Below are 23597 nucleotides of genomic sequence, written 5' to 3' on the forward strand. Positions count from 1 at the left end.
TTTGGGCAGGAGGTAGAAACGGGCGGTGCGGGGTAGTGGGACTATGAGGTTGGAGGCGGTGGATGGGAGATCCCCTGAGGTGATGAGGTTCTGGATGGTCTGGGAGATGATGGTTTGGTGGTGGGAGGTGGGGTCATGGTCAAGGGGGCAGTAGGAGGAGGTGTCCGCGAGCTGGTGTTTAGCCTCAGCGGTGTAAAGGTCAGACATAGAACATAGAACAATGCAACGCAGAGCAGCCCCTTCGGCCCGCGATGTTGCACCGACCTGTGAACTATTCTCAGCGCGTCCCCTACACTATCCTAAAATTATCCATGTGCTTATCGAAGGATTGTTTAAATCTCCCTAATGTGGCTGAGTTGACTACATTAGCAGGTAGGGCATTCCACGCCCTTACCACTCTCTGCGTAACGAACCTGCCCCTGACATCTGTCTTAAATCTATCATCCCTCAACTTGTAGTTATGCCCTCTCGTGCAAACTGACGTCATCATCCTAGGAAAAAGTCTTGCATTGTCTACCCTATCTAATCTTCTGATCATCTTGTATATCTATCAAATCCCCCGTTAGCCGCCTTCTCTTCAATGAGAACAGATCCAAGTGTCTCAGCCTTTCCTCATATGACCTTCCCTCCAGACCAGGCAGCATCCTGGTAAATCTCCTCTGCACCTTTTCCAATGATTCCTCATCCTTCCTGTAATGTAGTGACCAGAACTGTACACAATATTCCAAATGTAGCCGTTGCAGCATGATAGTGCGGTTCCAGAGCTCAATCCCTCTACCAATGAAACCTAACACACCGTATACCTTCTTAACAGCACTATCCACCTGGGTGGCAACTTTCAGAGATCTATGCACATGGACTCCAAGATCCTTCTGCACATCCACACTACCAAGAATCTTTCCATTGACCCAGTACTCTGCCTTCCTGTTATTCTTCACAATGTGCATCACCTCTCATTTAACTGCATTGAACTCTATTTGCTACCTCTCAGCCCAATTCTGCAGTTTATCCAAGTCCCCCTGCAACCTGTAACATTCTTCCAAACTGTTCACTACTCCACCGATTTTAGTGTCGTCTGCAAATTTACTAACCCGTCCACCTATGTCTGCGTCTAAGTCATTTATAAAAATGACAAACAACAGTGGTCCCAAAACAGATCCTTGTGGCACATCACTAGTAACCGGACTCCAGACTGAATATTTTCCATCAACCACCACTCGCTGCTGCCTATCAGAAAGCCAGTTTCTAATCCAAACTGTTAAATCACCCTCAATTCCATGCCTCTTCATTTTCTCCAACCGCATACCATGTGGAACCTTATCAAAGGCTTTACTGAAGTCCATGTATACCACGTCAACTGCCCTACCCTCATGCTTGGTCACCTTCTCAAAAAACTCAATGAGGTTTGTGAGACACAACCTGCCCTTGACGAAACCATGTTGACTATCTGAAATCGAATTGTTGCTTGCTAGATGATTATAGATCTTATCTCTTATAATCCTTTCCAAAACCTTTCCTACAATAGAAGTAAGGTTCACCGGTCTATAATTACCTGGGTCTTCTCTGCTGCCCTTCTTGAACAATGGCACAACATTTGCAATCCTCCAGTCCTCCGGTATTAAACCTGTAGACAATGACAACTCAAATATCAAAACCAAAGACTCTGCTATCTCTTCCCTAGCTTCCCAGAGAATCCTTGGATAAATCCCATCTGGCCCAGGGGACTTGTCTACTTTCACTCCTTCACTCTACCTGTGTGTAACTAACCTCGATCCTTTCTATTCTAATATCTCGTATCTCATTCCTCTACTCTACAATATTCTCCTTTTCCTGAGTGAACACCGATTAGAAATGTTCATTTAGCACCTCTCCGATCTCTACAGAGTCCACACTCAACTTCCCACTTCTGTCTTTGACTAGCCCTGCTAGACATGCTAGATTGACAAAGCAGATGTAGAATGGGTATTTCCCTCTGTAGAGCAATTTAGAATGTGACATCATAGTTTTAGGCTAAGGAATGGCAGATTACTTTTGTCAAAAGGAGCCTCTGAAGTTTACTATCCTAGGCTGTGGTGAATGCTGGGACACTGAGTAAGGAGAAGATGGACAGAATTTTAATTCACAACAGATTAAAGAGTTATTGAGAGCAGGCAGAAAAGTAGATGAGGCTGAGATAAGATCAATCATGATCACATTAAATGACAAAGCAGGCAATTACCAACTCCTGCACCACTTCCTTATGCTTTCCTAAGACCCTCTGATATAGGCTCTCTTGGTCCGAGAGACGCCAGTTTTTAAGTGAAGAAGGATCACTGGATGCAGAACATTAACCCTGCTTTCTCTCTGCAGATGTCAGACTTGCTGAGTTTTTTCAGCAATTCCTGTTTATTAGGTGAGTCCGTTTTCCCAATACCTTGTCCCTTATGTTAGTGGTGGTTTTAAGTTCTTCCATTTCTTTTTCACCTTATTGATTTTGAATATCCTCTGGAATCTTCCACAGTGAAGACAGATGCAAAGTACCTGTTTAAAGCCTATGCAATTTCATTGTTCTCCACAAACAATTCCCAGACATGCTTTCTGGAGGACCAACACTTATTCTGTTCAAATACGTCCAAAACTCTTCCTGTTCTATTTAATTACTAGCTAGCTTTCTCTCACTTAGTTTACTTTCTCTCTTTTTAGTTGTTAAACATTCTTTGCTCATTCCCAAAAAAACTTCAATTTCTTCTGCTTAGAAGGACAAGAGCAGCAGATGTATGGAAACCTGCAAATTCTGTTCCAAGCCCCACACCATCCTCATTTGGAAATGTGTTGCACTTCTTCAGTGTCGCTTGATCAAAATCTATGAACTTCCTTCCTAACAGCACGGAGTCTATCCCAAGGACTGCAGTGGTTCAAGAGTGCTGCACACAAAGACATTTTCATTTTGTTTTTATATACTTATAGAAACTTTTACTGTCATTTTATGTTTCTTGCTTGTTTTCTCTTATACTCAAATTTCTCCCTTAATATTTTCTAACCCTAGCCCTTGTAGAGTCTTTATTCTCAATTTATATTCATATCTTTGACTTATGAAATATCTCATTAAACGTGTCATTGATTTGCAACTGTGTCGAAAAGTGTGGCGCTGGAAAAGCACAACAGGTCAGGCAGCATCTGAGGAGCAGGAGGATCGACGTTACTGTCTTACCTTTTAATATTTTTTCAAACCAACTCTTATGTATCCTTATGTTTAAGACACTAGTTTTGACGCATCTTTCATTGTCCAGCTGAATGTGAAATTTCGCCAAGTCCTACCGATAGGATACTTTACTGTAAGGTCATCAATTAATCCTGCATCATTGATTTTTGCATTGCCAAGTCTGAAATAGCCTGTCCCTTGGTTTTCTCCACAACATTTTGTTCAAAGAAATTGCTGAATGCACTCCGAACTCATCCTCCAGGCTATGTTTGACAATTTAATTCATCAGTCTATATGAAGATTGCAATTGTTCACTATTATTCCAGTGCATTTATTACAAGCCCATTATTTCTTGAGTTATACTTTGTCCTACGTTGTAGGTACTGGTGGGGACTTAAAAATAATTCCTCCCTGCTTCATTTGCTCCTTCTTATCTCATCCCAACTGATTTCCACATTTTGATCCACCAACCAAAACCATTTCTCACTACCATGCTGATCTCATCCTTTATTAACAGAGCCACGCTTTGTCCTTTTGCACAGGAATTGGATTGCAGAAGTCTGATCTTAGACCATGCCCACCGTTTTCTTCATGTGAGGATTCAAGGGTCCATTGCTGCCTCAGAGCTTGTTACTGTTATCATTGCAGTTAATGGACAATTCTCATCCTAAGAGTGAAACCTGACTTAATAGACCAAAAGATTTTTGCTTTTTGCTTACTGTGGAAGTCAATTCCTGAATGTATTTAAGAGTTTGCCAATGTACTTTTAACAAAAGAACATCAAAGTTTATTACACCAAAGAGAAAACAAACAATATTAAACGAGGTATATTTTGAAACAAATCAAGAGTGTGGTGCTGGAAAAGCACAGTAGGTCAGGCAGTATCCGAGGAGCAGGAGAATCAACATTTCAGGCATAAGCCCTTCACTTTGAAACAAACACGTTACAGACATTGAAAAGAAAGATCAATCACTTTTATCCTAGCAATATAAATGGGAAAACAACATTGAAACCTCAGTGAAGCGTCATTCCTACCTTCGGGCTGAGATTTCTTGCTCAGCTACATAACTGCAATCGGTTTCCTTCGGGTGAATCTCTGCACATTTGCAAGATGCGGTTTCTTCAGCTCATGTGTCTCCCTGATACTTGCAAGCAAGTTAACTTAGCTCACTACTACTTAACATAGAACATTACAGCGCTGTGCAGGCCCTTCAGCCATCAATGTTGCGCCGACTTGCAAAATTAATCTGATGCCCATCTAACCTACACCATTCCATTATTCTCCATATGTATGTCCAATGCCCATTTAAATGCCCTTAACGTTGGTGCGTCTACTACTGTTGCAGGCAAGCCACTCCATGCCCCTACTACCCTCTGAGTAAAGAAACTACCCAATATCTGTCCTAAATCTATCACCCCTCAACTTAAAGCTATGTCCCCTCGGGTTAGCCTTCACCACCCGAGGAAAAAGGCTCTCACTGTCCACCCTATCTAACCCTCTGATTAACTTATATGTCTCAATTAAGTCACCTTTTAACCTTCTTCTCTCCAATGAAAACAGTCTCAATTCCCTCAGCCTTTCCTTGTAAGACCTTCCTTCCATACCAGGCAACATCCTAGTAACTCTCCTCTGAACCATTTCCAAAGCTTCCACATCCTTCCTATCATGTGGTGACCTGAACTGCGCACAGTACTCCAGGTACGGCCTTACCAGTGGTCTTGTACAGCTGAAGCATGACCTCATGGCTCCAAAACCCAATCCCCTTACCAATAAACGCCAGTACACCGTATGCCTTCTTCACAACCCGAGTCACAACCTGGGTTGCGACTTATGCACCTGGACACAGATCTCTCTGTTCATCTACACTGCCAAGAATTTTACCATTAGCCCAGTACTCTGCATTCCTGTTACCTCACACTTTTCCTCATTAAACTCCATTTGCCACTTCTCAGCCCAGCTCTGCATTTTATTTATGTCCATCTGTAACCCACAACCTCGTTTGGCACTATCCACAACTCTGCCTACCTTAGTGTCATCTGCAAATTTACTAACCCATCCTTCTACGCCTACCTCCAGATCATTTATAAAAATGACAAACAGCATTGGCCGCAAAACAGATCCTTGCGGCACACCACTGGTAACTGAGCTCCAGGATGAACATTGCCCATCAACCACCACCCTCAATCTTCTTTCAGCAAGCCAATTTCTGAACCAAACCATTAAATCACCTTCAATCCCGAAACTCCTTATTTAGTGCAATAGCCTACCGTGTGCAATCTTATCAAACACCTTACTGAAATCCATATACACCACATCAGCTGCCTTACCTTCATCCACCTGTTTTGTCACCTTCTCAAAGAACTGAATAAAGTGTTGACTATCCGTAATCAAATTATTCCTTTCCAGAAGATTATAAATCCTATCTCTTATAACCCTTTCTAATATTTTACCCACAACCGAAGTAAGGCTCACTGGCCTATAATTCCCAGGGTTGTCCCGACTCCCCTCCTTAAACAAGGGAACAACATTTGCTATCCTCCAGTCTTCTGACACTACTCCTGTCGACAATGATGACATAAAGATCAAAGCCAAAGGCTTTGCAGTCTCCTCCCTGGTTTCCTAGAGAATCCAAGGATAAATGCCATCTGGCCCCAGCGTTTTATATATTTTCACACTTTCCAAAATTGCTAAAACCTCTTCTTTGTCAATCTCAATCCCATCTAATCTTGTAGCCTGTATCTCCATGTTCTCACTAACATTGCCTTTTCAAATGTAAATACTGACGCTAAGTATTCATTAAGCACTTCCCCTATGTCCTTAAATTCCACACACAACCTTCCACTACTGTCTTTGATTGGCCCTAACATAGTTTCCCTAAACTCATGTCTTCAACAGCCTTGTAGGATGACTTTTTGTTTCTGACCACTCCACAGCTACTTCTGAAGCTGCCTTCTCACTGATGTCTCAGCATTCTAAGACCTCTTCTCAAGTGTTACATTAGGGCTGTAGTCAGGAACAGAAGGGTGCGACTGTCAGGCAGATATCGGGATCCAGGAGGTTACAGGGAAGATTTTCATCCCTTTCACTTGTCCAGCAGGTTTGACAGGGACTACCATAAGTATGAGCAAGTATAACTTGACCACAATATAAATTATTCAAGTGGTGGGTGTGAAAGGAAAGCAGTTGGTGTAGGGGGTAACTTGTAGTCTATTAATAACAGCAATATTGCTGTAATGGACCTCTTTCTGTCTGCATGAACCTTCTGTCTCTCTACTCTGGTTATAAACTCACGTTAGCAAAAACCTTAGCACTGAGCTACCCAGGTGGCTTGCTGTTCATTGAGCTGAAACTACGAGACTTATTATAACTTGCTGTTTTAAATTCAGTGTTCAAAATGACTTTGACCTTTATTGTTTTTTAAAAAAGTCAAATCTTTGGAGAACTAAGACTAAAACCCATTTTCCTTCCACTCATATAATGAATCATCATAATAGGAAAACCAAAGTTTTGTGTCTCAGACCCTAGTGGGGACATGACCCATTGATTGGGAAGTTTTCACCTCATCTAATGGGTGTGACTGCCTCTCAAAGGAAAGTGTCAATGTAACTTCCCCTTCTCTATGCACTGCAGTATCTGAAGATTGGACTCCAGCTCATCTACTCAGCTCCAGAGCTCTTCAAGCTGTGAATGTTTAGTTAAGGTTCTGTTTGCCTTACCTGGCAGATGATAAATTTAAGTGAGGTTTACAAGGATGTTGCCAGGGTTGGAGGATTTGAGCTATAGGGAGAGGTTGAAAAGACCAAGGCTGTTTTCCCTGGAGCGTCAGAGGCTGAGGGGTGACCATATAGATGTTTATAAAATCATGAGGGGCATGGATAAGATAAATAGACAAAGTCTTTTCCCTGGGATGCGGGAGTCCAGAACTAGTGGGCATAGGTTTAGGGTGAGAGGGGAAAGATATAAAAGAGACCTTTTTCACTCAGAGGGTGGTACGTGTATGGAATGAGCTGCCAGAGGAAGTGGTGGAGGCTGGTACAATTGTAACATTTAAAAGTAATCTGGATGGGTAAATGAATAGGAAGGGATATGGGCCAGGTGCAGGCAGGTGGGACTAGATTGGGTTGGGATATCTGGTCGGCATGGGGGAGTTGGACCGAAGGGCCTGTTTCCATGCTGTACATCTCTATGACTCTGTGACTCTAAGTTAGCTGTTGGATTACTTTTACCTGATGCCCCCAAGAAGGGCCACATGCATTCAAGTGCCTTTCATGTAATTAAATACCAAGGCTCATAACAGCTTAATCAGACAAAGTTCGCACCAAGGAACAACCCCTAAAGAGGCTTAACACCATGCTGGGCAACATGGCCATTTTGTTTGACACCCATATAAACTAGGAGCAAATTAGGGCATTTGGCCCTTTGAGCTTGCTGCGCTCTTCAATATGATTGGTTGGACGAAAGGGTTTGTTTCTGTGCTGGATCAGTGGTGCTGGAAGAGCACAGCAGATCAGGCAGCATCCAAGGAGCTTCGAAATCGACGTTTCAGGCAAAAGCCCTTCATCAGGAATAAAAAGGGCTTTTGCCCAAAACGTCGATTTCGAAGCTCCTTAGATGCTGCCTGAACTGCTGTGCTCTTCCAGCACCACTGATCCAGAATCTGGTTTCCAGCATCTGCAGTCATTGTTTTTACCTTGTTTCTGTGCTCGATGACTCTATGGCTGATCCTCTATCTCAACACCGTATTCCCACTTTTTCTCTCCGTACACATTGATGCCTTTAGGATCTAAAAATTTATCAGTTTCTTTTGTGAATAAACTGTGACCTGACTTCCAGAACCTCTGTGTTCAGAAGTTGGCTACCCTCTGAATGAAGAAATGTTTCCCCATCTCATCCTAAATAGCTTACTCTATGTGCTGAGACAGTGACCCTTTGTTCAAGGCTCCCCAAGTAAGGCAAAACATCTCCCTGAATCTAATCTGTCCATCCCTGTTAGAATTTTATATGTTTCAATCAGTTCCTTTCTCATTCTTCTAGACTTACATGAATACAAGCCCAATTCAACCAATCTCTCCCTGGAATCAGGGAGTGCAAAATTTCACAGAATATTCCAGGCTTCCTATGTAAGTGCAGTAAGGTATTATTTCTTCTGAACCCAAATCCCCTTGCATTGAAGGCCAGTGTACCATATGCTGTTATGGAAATGGGCCTGATCCTTTCTGTAATTTCTACATCTATATGTTTGCATGATTTGCTTTTCATGAATCCATACTGATTTTATCGAATTCTATTGATACTTTCCAAGTGTTCTGTTATCACATCTGTTATAATAGATGCTAACATATCCTCCTCTACTGATGTTAGGCTAACTGGCCTGTAATCCTCTTTTTTTTTCCCTTTTCTTTCCCCCACCATTTTTAAATAGTGGGGTTACATTTACTACCTTCCAATCTGGCAAAACTGTTCGAAAGTCTCTAGAATTTTGGAAGATGACCACCAATGCATCCAGTATTTCCAACTCACTTCACTTAGTATGGGATGCACATCATCAGTCCCTGGGGATTTTTTTATTCATCACGCTGCTGGCTAGCCCAGCATTTATTAACTGGAGATCTGGATAGGAATGCAAAGTGAAGCTCATAATGCGGGTCCTTTCACCATCCGATTTGAACCTGTGTCTCTGAGTTAATAGTTGACTCCATTTATTTCTCTAGCAGCATTGTATTTTAGTAATACTGATTTTCTTCAATTCCCTGTCTCTTTACACTCCATTTAACACCTTCAATATTCTCTCTCTCCAACACTAAAGCACAGTGACAGTACCTTGTACCATCTACAACATGCACTGCAGCAACTCTGCAAGGCTGTTTCGACAATGCCTTCCAAACCCACAAACCCTGCCTCCTACATAGGCCAGGACAGCAGATACATGAGAATGCCACCGCCTACCAGCTCCCCTCCTAGCTGTACACCATCCTTGTTACCATTTCTTCCGTGTAGCTGGGTCAAAATTCTGGAGCTCCGTCCTTGTAAACAAAAAAGGATAGTGGGTATCTTTGCATTACATGAACTGCGATTGTTAATGTTAAACTGCCACCTTTCGAAGATTAGTGTTAAACTGCCACCTTTAGGGATGGGAAATAAATATTGGCCTAATGAGTGATATCTGCATCCCAAAGGCCACATTGGAGTGCAGAGATCGAGGAACATTTTTGGCCTTGGGAAGGTCACAGATGAAACAGAGAGAGGCTTTAAACTTGAAAGCAACATTGAGAATTGTTAAACATTGCGGTGTTGCTGGATTGCAAGTTGGTGAGCATTGTTGTGATGAGTGAACAGGAATTGGCGAAGAAAGCCAGCTATTCAGTTTGATTTGAATGTTCTTTGGAATAAATGTATTACTTAAATTTTTATTTGATGTCCTTTTTCTTCAAGCTGTTTCGGTCTCCTGCCTTTTGGTCACAGGTTTGAAACATTTCCAAAAGTGAATGGACCAGGAGGCGCAGTCAACATTTCTTTTTGTTGCAGACATAAGCTAATAATTTGCGTTGTAGTTTTTAATATCTGGTCTTTTCAGCTCAGCCAGTGTTAACAAATGCTGTGTTTTTACAGCCCTGTTGGCAGTCTCTCAAGTTCGTACACTTCCGAGGATGTAGATCAAGAGGAAATCCAACTCGCACTTCTGGCTGCCAAAGTTGCTACGAGAGAAAAGATCCGAGCCCGTTTCCATAACAGCAATGATCTTATTCACAGGCTTTTTGTGTGTATTGCAGGTATCTTTATTCTTTTATTTCAAGTTACAAAAATTGCCTGCTTTGCCTCCTTCTTTGCTGTAATCTCTTGTGGTCATATTATTGTTGTTTAATTGCTTTGGTGGAACAGTCTGTCAAATTTCTAATATTTTAGTGTGAGTGGCCTAAGGAACAACAAGTAGCTGTTTAAACTGGTAAATATTCAGCGATGTTGTTGTCATTGACGGTCCCTGATTTCAAGGGTGATGTCTTATCTGGGTTCCTGTTGTGGATGCTCATGATTCATTTCCTTTTTGACACAGAGACCTTCGGCACTGGCAGAAGGATATCTCTGAGGTAAAGGGATCTGGAATGCAGGATTAGCTTCTTTTTCTTTCCTCTTCTATCACCACTCTGCTGTACAGCTTCATAGATAAGTTGCCCCAGTATTAACAATCAGCAGCAAGCTCCTTCCACACATTAATGTCAGTGCTACCATACCTCAGGGATTCAGGTCCAGAATGTCTTTAATTTTTATTTGTCCTTTCCTGGAATGTTGACCATTTGAGAGTTTAGAAAACAGGATCCGGTAGGGACAAACCCTTCCCAGCCATTCAGAGATCCAGTCCATTATAGTTGATTTTAAAGAAGCTTTGCCTGAATATCTCCAGAACTCGTTTCAAGGACATGAATGATTGTTGAGTAGTTCCACCACTGAATCTCAAGAATGATACTTGGGCTTTGCTGATGGAATTTCTCTCTCACTCTGGTGTGTTGCTGATGCACAGTTAACTCATTGAGCAACAGGAGACAGAGAGTAGTAGTTGAAGGGAGTTTCTCGAAATGGAGAAAGGTGACCAGTGGTGTTCCACAGGGGTCAGTGCTGGGGCCACTGGTGTTTGTGATATACATAAATGATCTAGAAGAAGGCATTGTTGGTCTGATCAGTAAGTTTGCAGATGGCATGAAGATTGGTGGAGTAGCAGAAAGCATAGGGGACGGTCAAAGAATACAGGAGAGTATAGATAGACTCGAGAGTTGGGCTGAGAAGTGGCAGATGGAGTTCAATTCAGGCAAATGTGAGGTGATGCATTTTGGTAGGTCTAATTCTAGAGCGAACTATAAATGGAAGAACCTTGGGAAAAGCTGATGAGCAGAGAGATCTGGGAGTTCAGGTCCATTGTACCCTGAAGGTAGCTGCACAAGTGGATAGAGTGATCAAGAAGGCATATGGTATGTATCCCTTCATTGGGCGGGCTATTGAGTATAAGAGCTGGCAGGTCATGTTAAAATTGTACAAGACTTTGGTTCAGCCATGTTGAGAATACTGTGTACAGTTCTGGTCGCCACATTACCACAAGGATGTGAATGCTTTGGAGAGGGTGCAGAGAGGGTTTACGAGGATGTTGCCTGGAATGGAATCTGCTAGCTATGAAGAGAGATTGAGTAGGTTAGGATCGTTTTCATTAGAAAAAAGGAGATTGAGGGGGGACCTGTTTGAGGTCTGCAAAATCATGAAGGGTGTAGACAGGGTAGATAGAGATAAGCTTTTTCCCAGGGTGAGGGATTCAATAACAAGAGGTCACGCTTTCAAGGTGAGAAGTGAAAAATTTAAGGGGGATACACGCGGCAAGTACTTCATACAGAGGGTGCCTGGAACGTGTTGCCAGCAGAGGTAGTAGAGGCAGGCATGGTAGATTCATTTAAGGTGCATCTGGACAGATGCGTGAGTAGGTGGGGAGGGATACATATGTTTAGGAATTGGGCAATAGGTTTATACAGTGGATTTGGATCGGCTCAGGCTTGGAGGGCTGAAAGGCCTGTTCCCAGGTTGTAAATTTTCTTTGTTCTTTGTAACTTCTCATAAATCTCTGTTTTGTGCTGACAGACTACCTTTATATTATCCATTTGAAATCTTTCCTCCTTAGTATTTATTTTGTTGAAGTCCGTTGTCCCATTCTTCTTTTCATACCAGTTGTATTTACTTGTGCTCACCTTCTCTACATCATTGAATCAAATGGGTTCATAAAATTATCCAACGTGACGCACTTAACACAGCTGTTAAGTAACCTCCAGAGGAAATGTACTTTATTGATCTGCCCTACAATTCATACTGTAGCTGGAGAGGTCTTCTTTCATACTTGTTTTCCTGCTTTTATATTTGCATTCATGTTATGCCCGAGCAGTAGATTTTGAAAATACATGCAAAGAATACCTTGAAAGCGTTGATATGTGTTAGTCAGTCACAGCATGACCCGATACAATTAAATGAGAAATAGGAGCCAAAGTCAACTACTCACCCTTTGTGTCTGCACCACCATTTAGTAGGATCATTGATCTTTTATCTCAATGCCACTTTCCTGCTCTGTCCACGTACCCTTGATTCCCTTGGTGTACAAAACTGCTGTTTGTATATTTTTATCTTTGAATATGTTCAATGAGTTTGTACAGCTTTCTGGGGGTGGTGAATTGCAAAAATTCACTATCCTTTTAAGTCAAGCAGTTTTTCTCATCTCTATTCAAAGTGGTTCAATCCTTATTTTTGACTCCCCACCCAGCAGAATGCACTTAACATCTACCTTGTAAAGCCCATTCATTTACCTTTTTAACTAGATCATCTGATTAGCCTGAATTTTGAGATAGAGGCCTAATTTACTGAGGGTCAGACCTACCTACCCTGTCTTTGTAGCCCTCCTCTTTCTACCTAAATGAATTTGTGTTGTGTGCTTTAATTGGACTGTTAAGTAAAATAGATAATACATTATTCAATTTTCTCATTTCTCCATAAATTACCTGTGTTTTACCAAAATTGAGTCTTATACCCTAGACTTTCCTTTGTGACTGCAGCTACTGCAAAAATGGCAATTGAAGGATTTTATAGAGCTTTATATGAAAGTGGGCTATTTACACCCTTTTTCCTAAGTCCACGTATTAGTGTAATTTCAAGTTTGGACAGATGTGCAGAGCAGGTACATAACAGCATAGTGTTCCTTGCAAGTTGAATACAAAAGGCTCAGAGCTGAAAATGTGTTGCTGGAAAAGCGCAGCAGGTCAGGCAGCATCCAGGGAACAGGAGAATCGACGTTTCGGGCATAAGCCCTTCTTCAGGAATGAGGAAAGTTTGTCCAGCAGGCTAAGATAAAAGGTAGGGAGGAGGGACTTGGGGGAGGGGCGTTGGGAATGCGATAGGTGGAAAGAGGTCAAGGTGAGGGTGATAGGTCAGACTGGGGTGGGGGCGGAGAGGTCAGGAAGAAGATTGCAGGTTAGGAAGGCGGTGCTGAGTTCGATGGATTTGACTGAGACAAGGTGGGAGGAGGGGAAATGAGGAAACTGGTGAAATCCGAGTTTACCCCTTGTGGTTGGAGGGTTCCTAGGCGGAAGATGAGGTGCTTTGGATATGCAGGTCTTTGGAAACCTCTGGGACACCCGGACCAACCAACCCAACTACCCTGTGGCTCAACACTTCAACTCCCCCTCCCACTCCACCAAGGATATGCAGGTCTTTGGATCCCTACCTTTTATCTTAGCCTGCTGGACACACTTTCCTCATTCCTGAAGAAGGGCTTATCCCCGAAACGTCGATTCTCCTGTTCCCTGGATGCTGCCTGACCTGCTGCGCTTTTCCAGCAACACATTTTCAGCTCTGATCTCCAGCATCTGCAGACCTCACTTTTCCCTACAAAAGGCCCAGGACAATTAAAGATTGGTGTCACAATAAGAGGTCAGAACTCTGAAAACTTTGGAGATTCTTGGGATGCAATTAAAATCTTTGCCAAAGTTGAAGGAGTAGAGGTTTAAAGGAATTGTGCAGAAATGGAAGGAAATCAAGGGGCATGTGATTGAGCAAACTGTTTGTTAAATGAAGTGGATTGACAACAATGGTACTCTTAACAATCAGAATGCTGACAGAAAGTTGGAAATAATTTTCAGCAATTCCTATAATTGCATATATCATCACTGCATTGCAAATCTATGGGTAGTCCACTAATCAGTCCACGAGGAATAGTTCCATGATTTTATCCAGGGTCTCTGGAAGTGATCGTCATTTTTACAGATGCTCCTCACTAGTCTTGATTTGGAGATGCCAGTGTTGGACTGGGGTGTTCAAAGTTTAAAGTCACACATCACCAGGTTATAAGTCCAACAGGTTTAATTGGAAGCACTAGCTTTCGGAGCGCCGCTCCTTCATCAGGTGGTTGTGAAGTACACAATTGTAAGGCACAGAATTTATGGCAGAAGTTCGAAGTGTGATGTAACTGAAATTATACATTGAAAAATACCTCAATTGTTTTAGTCTGTCCTCTGTTAGGATGACAATATTAGTTTCACTTTTTTCATATGTAAATCACAGCACTTTTTAAAAAAGTGATATTCTCAGGTTAACTTTAACAATTGGTGTCAGCCCAGATAATATGTTGAAGGTGTTGGCCCCCTGTGTGCTGTTGTCTGTGCCATAACGTTTAGACTAATTCTAATCTAAAAAATGAGTTAACAGGGTCTTACATGAATTCATGCAGATCTTGAGCAAAGTATAATGTAACTCTGTAAGTACAAATTCACCCCACAAACTTGCATGTGCATATGTTTATGTGTGTCTGGGAGGGGGGGGGGGGGCTGTGAGTGTCTGTGAATGTGTGTGTGTGAAGGGATCTAAGTCTGAGAGAGGGTGCATGTGAGTGTGAGTATCTATGTGTGTATAGTGCAATGGTGGTCACCTTTGTGTGACATGAACACATGGTCCTGGTTGAGGCCCCCCTCGTTATGGGTACCCTTACCCCAGACATACGCGCACACACACACACACGTTTGTGGGGTGAATTTGTACTTGCAGACTTACATTGTACTTTGCTCAAAAACTGCATGAATCCACGTAAGACTGTTAACTCATTTTTTAGATTAGAATCAGTCTAAACATTATGGCACAGACAACAGCACACAGGGGGCTTAACACCTTTAACATATTAACTGGGCTGACACCAATTGTTAAAGTTAACCTGAGAACGTAACTTTTAAAAAAGGTTTTGTGATTTACATATGAAAGAAGTGACACTAACATTGTAATCCTAACTGATGAGAGACTTAACAAATAATCAAGGTATTTTTCAATGCATAATTTCAGTTACATCACACTCTAAACTTTTGCTATAAATTCTGTGTCTTACAATTGTGTACTCCACAACCACCTGATGAAGGAGCAGCGCTCTGAAAGCTAGTGCTTCCAATTAAACCTGGTGTTGTGTGATTTTTAACTCATTAGTCAAGTTTAGTGAAGTCACCTGACGAAGGGACTGCGCTCTGAAAGCTTGTGATTTCAAATAAACCTGTAGGACGATAACCTGGTGTTGTGTGACTTCTGATTTTTAAATGAGTGTACCCTTATTCAATGCCTGTATCTCCCTAATTCAAAACTTCCTAGCTAATGGAAATGTTTACTCAACACACAATCTGTCAAGCTCCCTCAGGATCATCAATGTTTTAATCAGATCACCCCTTGTTCTTCTAAATTCTAATTCCTGTTTAGCCATTCTTAATAAGTTAACCCCTTCATCCTTGTGCTCCAACTAATCTAATCTCTTTTGACGTGCCTCCATTGAGATCATTCTGAAAAATATGGGGACTAAATCACATGTAGAACTGTAACAAGACTTCCCTGTTTTTAAAAGCCCTGAGTGATGAAGAAAAACGTTCTATTTGCTGCCTTAATTATTTGCTGTACCTGCATTGCTAACATTTGTTACATTTTATGCAGAAGCCACCCAGATCCCTCTATGCTGCACTAGTCTGGAATCTCTTTCTATTGAAATACCAATCTGCCTTTTGAATCTTCCTGCCAAAATGCATGACCTTACAATTCAACATTAATGTCCATCAGCCAGATTTTAATCACTACTTATCTATAACCCCTTGCGGTGTCTTTGTCATCATCACAACCAGATCCAGTGACTTCATCCATGAGTAGAAAATTATGTAAGCTTAGATTTTAAAAACAAAATCTCTCTGTCAACATTATAGGTGTTGCTGATCAACTACAGACTAACTATGCAAGTGACCTGCGAAGCATTCTTAAAACCCTATTTGAAGTCATGGCAACTAAGTTACAATATGAGGGCAGCAGGACAGAGAAAAAAGGTAATCAGCTAACTTTGGGAACAGATTTATGACTGTAACATTAACATCTCTTCTGTGCATAGGAGCTTATTGAACCGCAAAATGTTCTTCAGTTCGGATGTTTACCTGCGTACTATGTTATTAAATCTATTTTCTTTGTAATCCATTAGTGACTATCATAGGGAGAGATTTTTTAAATCTCTAATCGACTTTATTTTTGGATTGTAAGCAATCTATATCCTAAAACAAAATTTAAATTTCAATTAAAATATCTTTTCTAATCTGCACAAAGGTTTCTGTTAGAGTCATTAGTGATTGGGGTCGAGCACTCCAACAGCAGATGGTGGATTATTGTAAAAGTCCTATGGTTTCAGTCTGAAAAAAACCCGTTTGTGTGGCTAGGTTCATTAAGTCAGCGGAGTCCATGTGAGAGACAGCACTAATAATGATTTGAATTCCCGCAGAAAAAAAGCATTTTGTTGTATTTTAGGGTGTTGCAATGTGAGAAACCTCTCTTTTCCAATGGCCCAGAGGATGCTGAGGAAAGTTTGAGCACTATACAATGGCGTTCATTTTTTCTGCAAATCTCAGTAGTGAAAGACTTCACCATTGCTGAATGCACATTATTGAGTTACTTCAGTCACTGTAAGGAGATTGCCTAGAAGTTTTTATTCTTGAGAACTTCATCTAGTTTCCCACATGTGATCCAGGTAACAGAGTGCAATGGTAATGGACAGCAATTGCAAGAAAAAAAGAGTGGAGAGTGCTCTTTTTGGCTCTTTCTGATCTCCAAACACAAACTATAATTAAATAGGTAACTACAAATAAAAAAGTGTGATGGTGATTAATTGCATAAAGTTTCTTTTACCAAAAGGAAGAAATAGGAATTGCTATATTTCTGTTGTGACTGGGGAATGTACTAAAGCACGTCGAACACAATGAGCTGATTCTTACGTGTTGTCATTATTGGAATATTGGAAGCATGGAAGAACTTTTTTTAAAAATTCATTCATGGGATGTGAGCTTTGCTGGCTTGGCCAACATTTATTGCCCAACCCTAATTGATCAGAAGACAGTTATGGGTCTGGAATCATGTGCACGCTAGACCAGGTAAAGGTGGCAGTTTCCTTTCCTAAAGAACATTAGTGAACCAGATAGATTTTTCTGACAACCGACCTTGTTTTCATGATTAGACTCTTATTGGACTCTTCTTCCAGATATTTATTGAATTCAATAGTTGAATTTTAATTCAGGCCTACATAACATTACCTGGGTCCAACATTAATGCCACTTGCCCATTGCCTCCTTTGAGATAGCCAGAAAATCTGTTTCTGTGATGTCTGAGTAATAAATATTCGACAAGACACTAGGAAGAGTGCTCTTGATTTTTTTTTTGAAATAGTATCTTTTGCATTCATCGAAGACTGGGCCTCAGTTTGACATTTCACCAGAAAGATGAAATCTCTGACCGGGCAGCAATCTAATTGCATTTGACTGTCTGTCTGAATGTCTCTGCTCAAGTCCTGAAGTAGGACCTGAACTCAGACCCTTCAGAGTCGAAGGCAAGAGTTCAACTGAGCTACAGCTGACACTACAGTGTGAAAAGCTTGCAGGCTTACCAAGAGGAAAACCTGAGTTGCTAGGTAAAAATGGTGAAGGTTAAGTCATCATTGTCTTACTAGTCCATAGCCTTTCCTGAAGAAGGTCTTATGCCCGAAACGTCGATTCTCCTGTGCCTTGGATGCTGCCTGACCTGCTGCGCATTTTCAGCTCTGATCTCCAGCATCTGCAGTCCTCACTTTCTCCTTACTAGTCCATAGGTCTGTCTCACTAGAAAGAGATGACTGGTGATGGTCAGGGTCACCATGCCTCAAGTGAGAGGCAAGGTTGAAAAGGAGAGTCCTTCATGATAACCTCAGCCTGTGCGGGAGTTGAATCCATGCTGTTGGCATCACTCTATATTGCAAACCAACCATCAAGCTAAGAGCTAACCAAATAAGGGCAACAGTGAAACCCTGTTCTATAACTGAGTATATAAGTATAAAAACCATTCGTTGAGTTTACAAGTTTGACTGAGTTTTCTCCAATACCGTCGGCTTCTTTGTTTCAGGTGACCAGACATTGAGAAGTCCTGCACTTGAAGACTGTGCTTTATGTCGAGAAAGTGTGTCTGCCTCTGAACTTGCTGACAAGGCAAGAGATGAGGACCTTGAAGGTGAGGTATTGAGCACTTCTTAATATAGTAATAACATTTGGAAGTGGATAAATAGCTGCCTTAAAACATTAAATGTTGTGTGGATTGATTTTCTTTTGAAGTACATCTCATTTGCTTGACTATGTTTTTCAGTGTTTTGAAATAAAATTGCAAGTGTTATTGAGGGAGGGGTTTATGTTGACTTGGCACTATTCAAGAGCACAGATTTTCCACCTTTGACCATACAAAGCAAATCATCTCATTGAATCAAGGTCTTCATAATTACTGAAACTTTAATTTTTACTGACTTTGACTAATTTATTTCCTTTATCAGTTTACTCCCTATGTAAAATTCAGTATTTGAAGTGTATAAACTCCCTTGAGCAGGATGAGTCACTTCTGCTCAGTTAGCTTCAGAAGATTCCTCACAGGAAGTTGATCTTGGTCCTTCCCCACTATATGGGACACCTGAACAGCTATGTATGAAGTATTCGAGAACTAATTGGACTGCCCAGTTTTACCCGAAGAATAGTTTCTGGCTTTGTATCCTCAATTTTTTTGTTTGTTTTGTCACTGCAAATCCCCATGAATAAGGGATAACCTCATTTGCTGAGTTTGAAGTGATTATCTTGCCATTTAGTCTGTAGCTGGGACACTATGCAGTATTGTTTTTGTCTGTGTATCACATCTTATCTGAGGACTTCACAGCAGAGCACACAGTGGCATTTTACTGTTGCAGGAGTAAATTACTACGGGTGCTGGAATCTGTATTGAAAACCAAAAATGCTGGACATCACGGGGTCAGGCCATATCCATGGAGAGAAAGCAAGCTAACATTTTGAGTCTAGGTGTTCATCAGAGCTGATATGAAGCTGACTTTGTTTTCATTACAACTCTTCAGCTTCTCTAAAGAGCACTCCTGGATTTCCTGGGCTGTGAGAAATGGCTCATTTGTTCGCAACGTTATGTTTATAAAAGCAAATTAACCTGTTCACTCTATATCATGTCAGTTTGTATCTTGTTATGGAGTTAAAGGCGTGTGCTGTACCTTTAAGAGAGAGTGAAAGCTGTTTTGCACGGAGAGCTTGCAGGCACCTGTCATGTGTCTGACTAGCAGTCTCAGTGTGTACTGCAAAATTGAAAATATGTAACATTTGGCTGTGAAGCAAATACCTGAGTTTTGGTTGCTGTGTTTTCACAATAGTTCGAATTTAACCAATCAGTTTAAATTATGCCCCAAGATACTCAAAGCCAATCAAATATGAATTTAATGTTTTGAAAACATTGAATCAATGAGACGATTCGATGTTTGGGGTATAAAGAAGCAGGCATTTTGAGAGTTAGCCAGAGAGAGAACGACCAACTGCCATCGTCAGAGTAACTGCGAGCAAAACACTCCCTATCAAAGGTACCTTTTCGTATGGTACATCTTTGCAACAAAAGACCAAAGACAATACAGGGAGATCTACAGCCAGAGGAAGGCAGACACTGGAGACGACAGCTGCTGTAAGATTTTGAAAATTAAATGGATGTAATTTTAATTGGGGCGTTTTATGGAACAATATATTGTTATAGAGTTGAAGGCAGGTAACAAGCAGTTTAGAGAAAGGAGGCTTAGACTTGTAAATAGTTGTTTTTAATGTTTACTTTAGAGTTAAAGAATAAATCTATATTTTTCATTTAAATAGTGGAATTTGGGAGTTCTGTCACTCATATTTTAACAGATTACAATGTGAGGTGAGCTTTTCTGGGTGTTTGGTTTAATTAGCAGAAGGGTTCACCACCGTATCGTAACAACCTAAATTCAGAAATTACTATAGAAGGGTATCTTCAACCTGAAACCTTTGCAGAATCAGTCAGGAACTGCTTGGGAATTTAATTTCATTGCTGACATTCGTAGAAAAGCCAAATCTCTGCTCAGGTATCTAACTTGTTGGTCTGCCACAAATCCCTGCTGTTTTTCAAGGTTGTTTTGATGATTAATCAGCAATCTGACTCGTTCATTGAATATGGAGAGGTATAACTCTTATTTAAATTGTAGTTCCAGGTAAGCCGATGACTTTAGCTTAGCAAGCTTTGAGAAGCTAGCTGGTACATTGTGCTGTTGGGTTGGTAGTTGTAGCCAGGTTCTTGGAAAGTTACAAGAGCTGGAGGAAATTATTGAGAGTGTGGTATGTCTCTTATGCCAGCTGATGATGTGTCCTTAATCTCCTGCGCTAGGATAAATGGATAAAAGAGGAAGATTGTACTTAAATTGACAAACAACTCAACTGATAAAAATTATGTAAAAGAATTTCCATGCAGGTGGTACAAGCAAGCGCACTTGTTTTTTGTTGTTTTTTCACATAACTCAAAGGTAGAAAGACAAACTAAAACTGTTGGCCTTTGATCATCGTGTGTGTGGGGGGAGGGAGGGGGGGGGGTTTTGCCTCTTGATGTATGCACTCTGTCTGACGCAGTTCTCCTTATGCATTCATTTTTTTTTTCTTGTAAAGATGCTCTTTCCCTCTCATCTCTTGCTTCCTTTATGTCTACGATTGTGTATCATTTTTTGTTTGAGTGCTCTCCTAAGGTCCTCATTGTTGTTTCCTGTTTGTATGTGCTTCTATGCGTCAATTCCTTTTTGGCTCGTCAACTGAATAAAGATTGCCAGGTATAAATCATGATCAAGTGGCACTTATTAAAGAGCTGCCTGCCAAATGCACCATCCATAATGATGCCAATTAATTCTATATGTTTGGTTTCCTGGGACTGTGCATTGCAGGTTTTCTCAGATCTATAAAGTCCTTCTTATTGATTTTTTAACAAACTTAATTTCAATTTTGAAATTATCTGTTTTGTTTTGGATTTCAGTAACAACTATTTGTATTTATCACTATTTAACATAAAGCATCCCAAGGCACTTGACAGAAGTAACATCAAGTGAAATTTGACACAGAGAAATATTTTGGTGCAGTGATCAAAAGCTTGGTCGAAAAGATGGGTTTTGGACCGGGCCTTAAAGGAAGAAAATGAAGTAGAGAAGCAGGAAGGGCATTCAGAGCTCAAAATCTAAGCAGCTAAAGGCACCCAATTCAGAATTACAATACTTTGAAAACTTGTACAGCTACAGAAAATAAGAGATAAGGAGGGGTCAGACATGGAGGGATATAAAGACTTTTTAAATTGAAGCATCATATAGCCAGGAGCTTATGGGGTTAGTGAACATGGATAGTGGGTGACTGGCGTTTGGTGTGACTTGGGGATCAGACAACAGACTTTGAAATAACCTCGGTTTGCAAAGAGTAAAATGTTCAAGGCTGACCAACCTGTTCAGCGATCTGTTCAAGTAGTCCAGTCTGGAGGTAACTTCTTAATGAGGATGGGCAAATGCTTGGCCAGATTAGTAGCCTTACAAATTTATTGGTGAATGGAAGAGGTGAAATTAGACAGTTGAATCAGGCACTGTTACAGAGGTGGAAATAGCTAGTCTTAGTGATGGCATAAAATGTTGTTGCAAGTTCACCTCCATGTCAAACATGACGGAAAGGATTGCTTCCTGCAGGGAAATTTTCACAACTGCGTACGATTGAATCAAGTCTCTATGATGCACAAAAGCAGCAATTACTGGAGAAAGAGAGGTCTGGCAGCATCTGTGGGGAAAACCGAAACAGTTCATGTTTCGAGTCCACTGACCCTTCTTCAGAACAGTCGGGTCTTTATTTCCTCCACTCAAATCCAGCGGATCTCATCCTGTATCTGCCTGTAATCAATTCCCTTTGTGCCAGCTATTGTGGCAAATGGCTGCTATACTTGCTGCAAGGCCTGTGCATCCGGTCTTTGGTTGCACATACAAGTTCAATACCCATTTAAACTAACATGACCAGCATAAATAATTAGTCCAATTATTTATTACACTCTCATTTGATAGAGGCAGCAAAATCTTCAAACGCTACTGTGACCTTATTGCTTTAATGATTAACATTCAAATTACTTAACTCAAATTTAATTAGGATCACGCCAAAAGACAGGAGGCCAACTTGCTGTTACAGCAAGATATCAAAGATTCAGCATTTGCTTTAATTAATGAATAAGTATTTGATAACTAGAATACTAAGCAGTTTAGAACTCTCAGTAAAGAGTTTGACAAATATAAAACCTTTTATCCAGATAAATCTGGGCAGTATAATTTTTAAAACTTGTGCAAATATGCTCAATATTTGGAGTGACACAGTGGTTCATTGGATAACCCTGCTGCCTCACAGTGCCAGGGACCTGGATTCGATTCCACCTTTGTTTGCACATTCTCCCCATGTCTGTGTGGGTTTCCTCCAAATGCTCTGGTTTCCTCCGACAGTCCAAAGATGTGCAGGTTAGGTGGATTGGTCATGCTAAATTGCCCACTGTCCAAAGATGTGCAGGTTAGGTGGATTGGTCATGCTAAATTGCCCACGGTCCAAAGATGTGCAGGTTAGGAGGATTGGTCATGCTAAATTGCCCACTGTCCAAAGATGTGCAGGTTAGGTGGATTGGTCATGCTAAATTGCCCACTGTCCAAAGATGTGCAGGTTAGGAGGATTGGTCATGCTAAATTGCCCACTGTCCAAAGATATACAGGTTAGAAGGATCGGTCATGCTAAATTGCCCACTGTCCAAAGATGTGCAGGTTAGGAGGATTGGTCATGCTAAATTGCCCACTGTCCAGGGATGTACAGGGTAGGCGGATTAACCATGGAGAATGAGGGTTATGGGGATAGGGTAGGAGATGGGCCTGGGTGGAATGCTCTTTGGATGATCGGTGTGGATTCAATGGGCTGAATGGCCTGCTTCACATCGTAGAGATTCTGATTGTGTGGATGTCCTTTTCCCATCATGTCCTCAATAATCATTCAGGCAAACTTAAATGTAACTGCTCTTCCAAAAGTGTGCATTTTCCTCCTGAGTGCACAATTTTCATGTATTGCTGTATTTCACTTGACAGCTACCAATTTGTAATATTGGCTGAAGTCTCCTGAAATTGTTATCCACATACCATTATTCATTTTGACACTTGCCCAAACTAAAAAGCCATGTATTGATTTGTGTCCACAAGTTGCTTTTGTCTTAAAGTTCTTTTAAAGGATTCTTGTGGAGTTTGAATTTGGTGGTTGTTCTCCAGTCAGTAGGCCACATATATTCCTGGTTGATTTTTTTTTTATATATTGTTTTTAGGCAAGAATATCTGCCCTCCCGGCCTGGTCTGGCCTACCTGTGACTCCAGGTCCATAGAATCAGGTTGACCATTAACTGTCAGCTGAAATGGCTGTGTATATTGCCAGTGATATCCACCTTCCGATCAGACAAAAAAAAAGTTGGTGTTCTACTTGTGACTGTATCCAGCCTCAAACCAGTGGTCACCTATACCAA

General features: G+C 41.1%; 1 protein-coding gene across 3 annotated transcripts in view; it reads left to right on the forward strand.

Moving 5' to 3' along the window:
- zfyve28 (zinc finger, FYVE domain containing 28) overlaps positions 1 to 23597 on the forward strand; it is a 206765-nt gene that overhangs the window by 176650 nt on the left and 6518 nt on the right. For all 3 annotated transcript variants that reach the window (XM_043704078.1, XM_043704105.1, XM_043704088.1), the window contains 3 exons: positions 9792 to 9952; positions 15923 to 16039; positions 18129 to 18233. In XM_043704078.1, the coding sequence (XP_043560013.1) occupies positions 9792 to 9952; positions 15923 to 16039; positions 18129 to 18233 (383 nt within the window). The remainder of the gene's footprint in view (positions 1 to 9791; positions 9953 to 15922; positions 16040 to 18128; positions 18234 to 23597) is intronic.

The sequence above is a fragment of the Chiloscyllium plagiosum genome, chromosome 2 (genome assembly GCF_004010195.1).
Source record: "Chiloscyllium plagiosum isolate BGI_BamShark_2017 chromosome 2, ASM401019v2, whole genome shotgun sequence".
NCBI classification, from domain to species: domain Eukaryota; kingdom Metazoa; phylum Chordata; class Chondrichthyes; order Orectolobiformes; family Hemiscylliidae; genus Chiloscyllium; species Chiloscyllium plagiosum.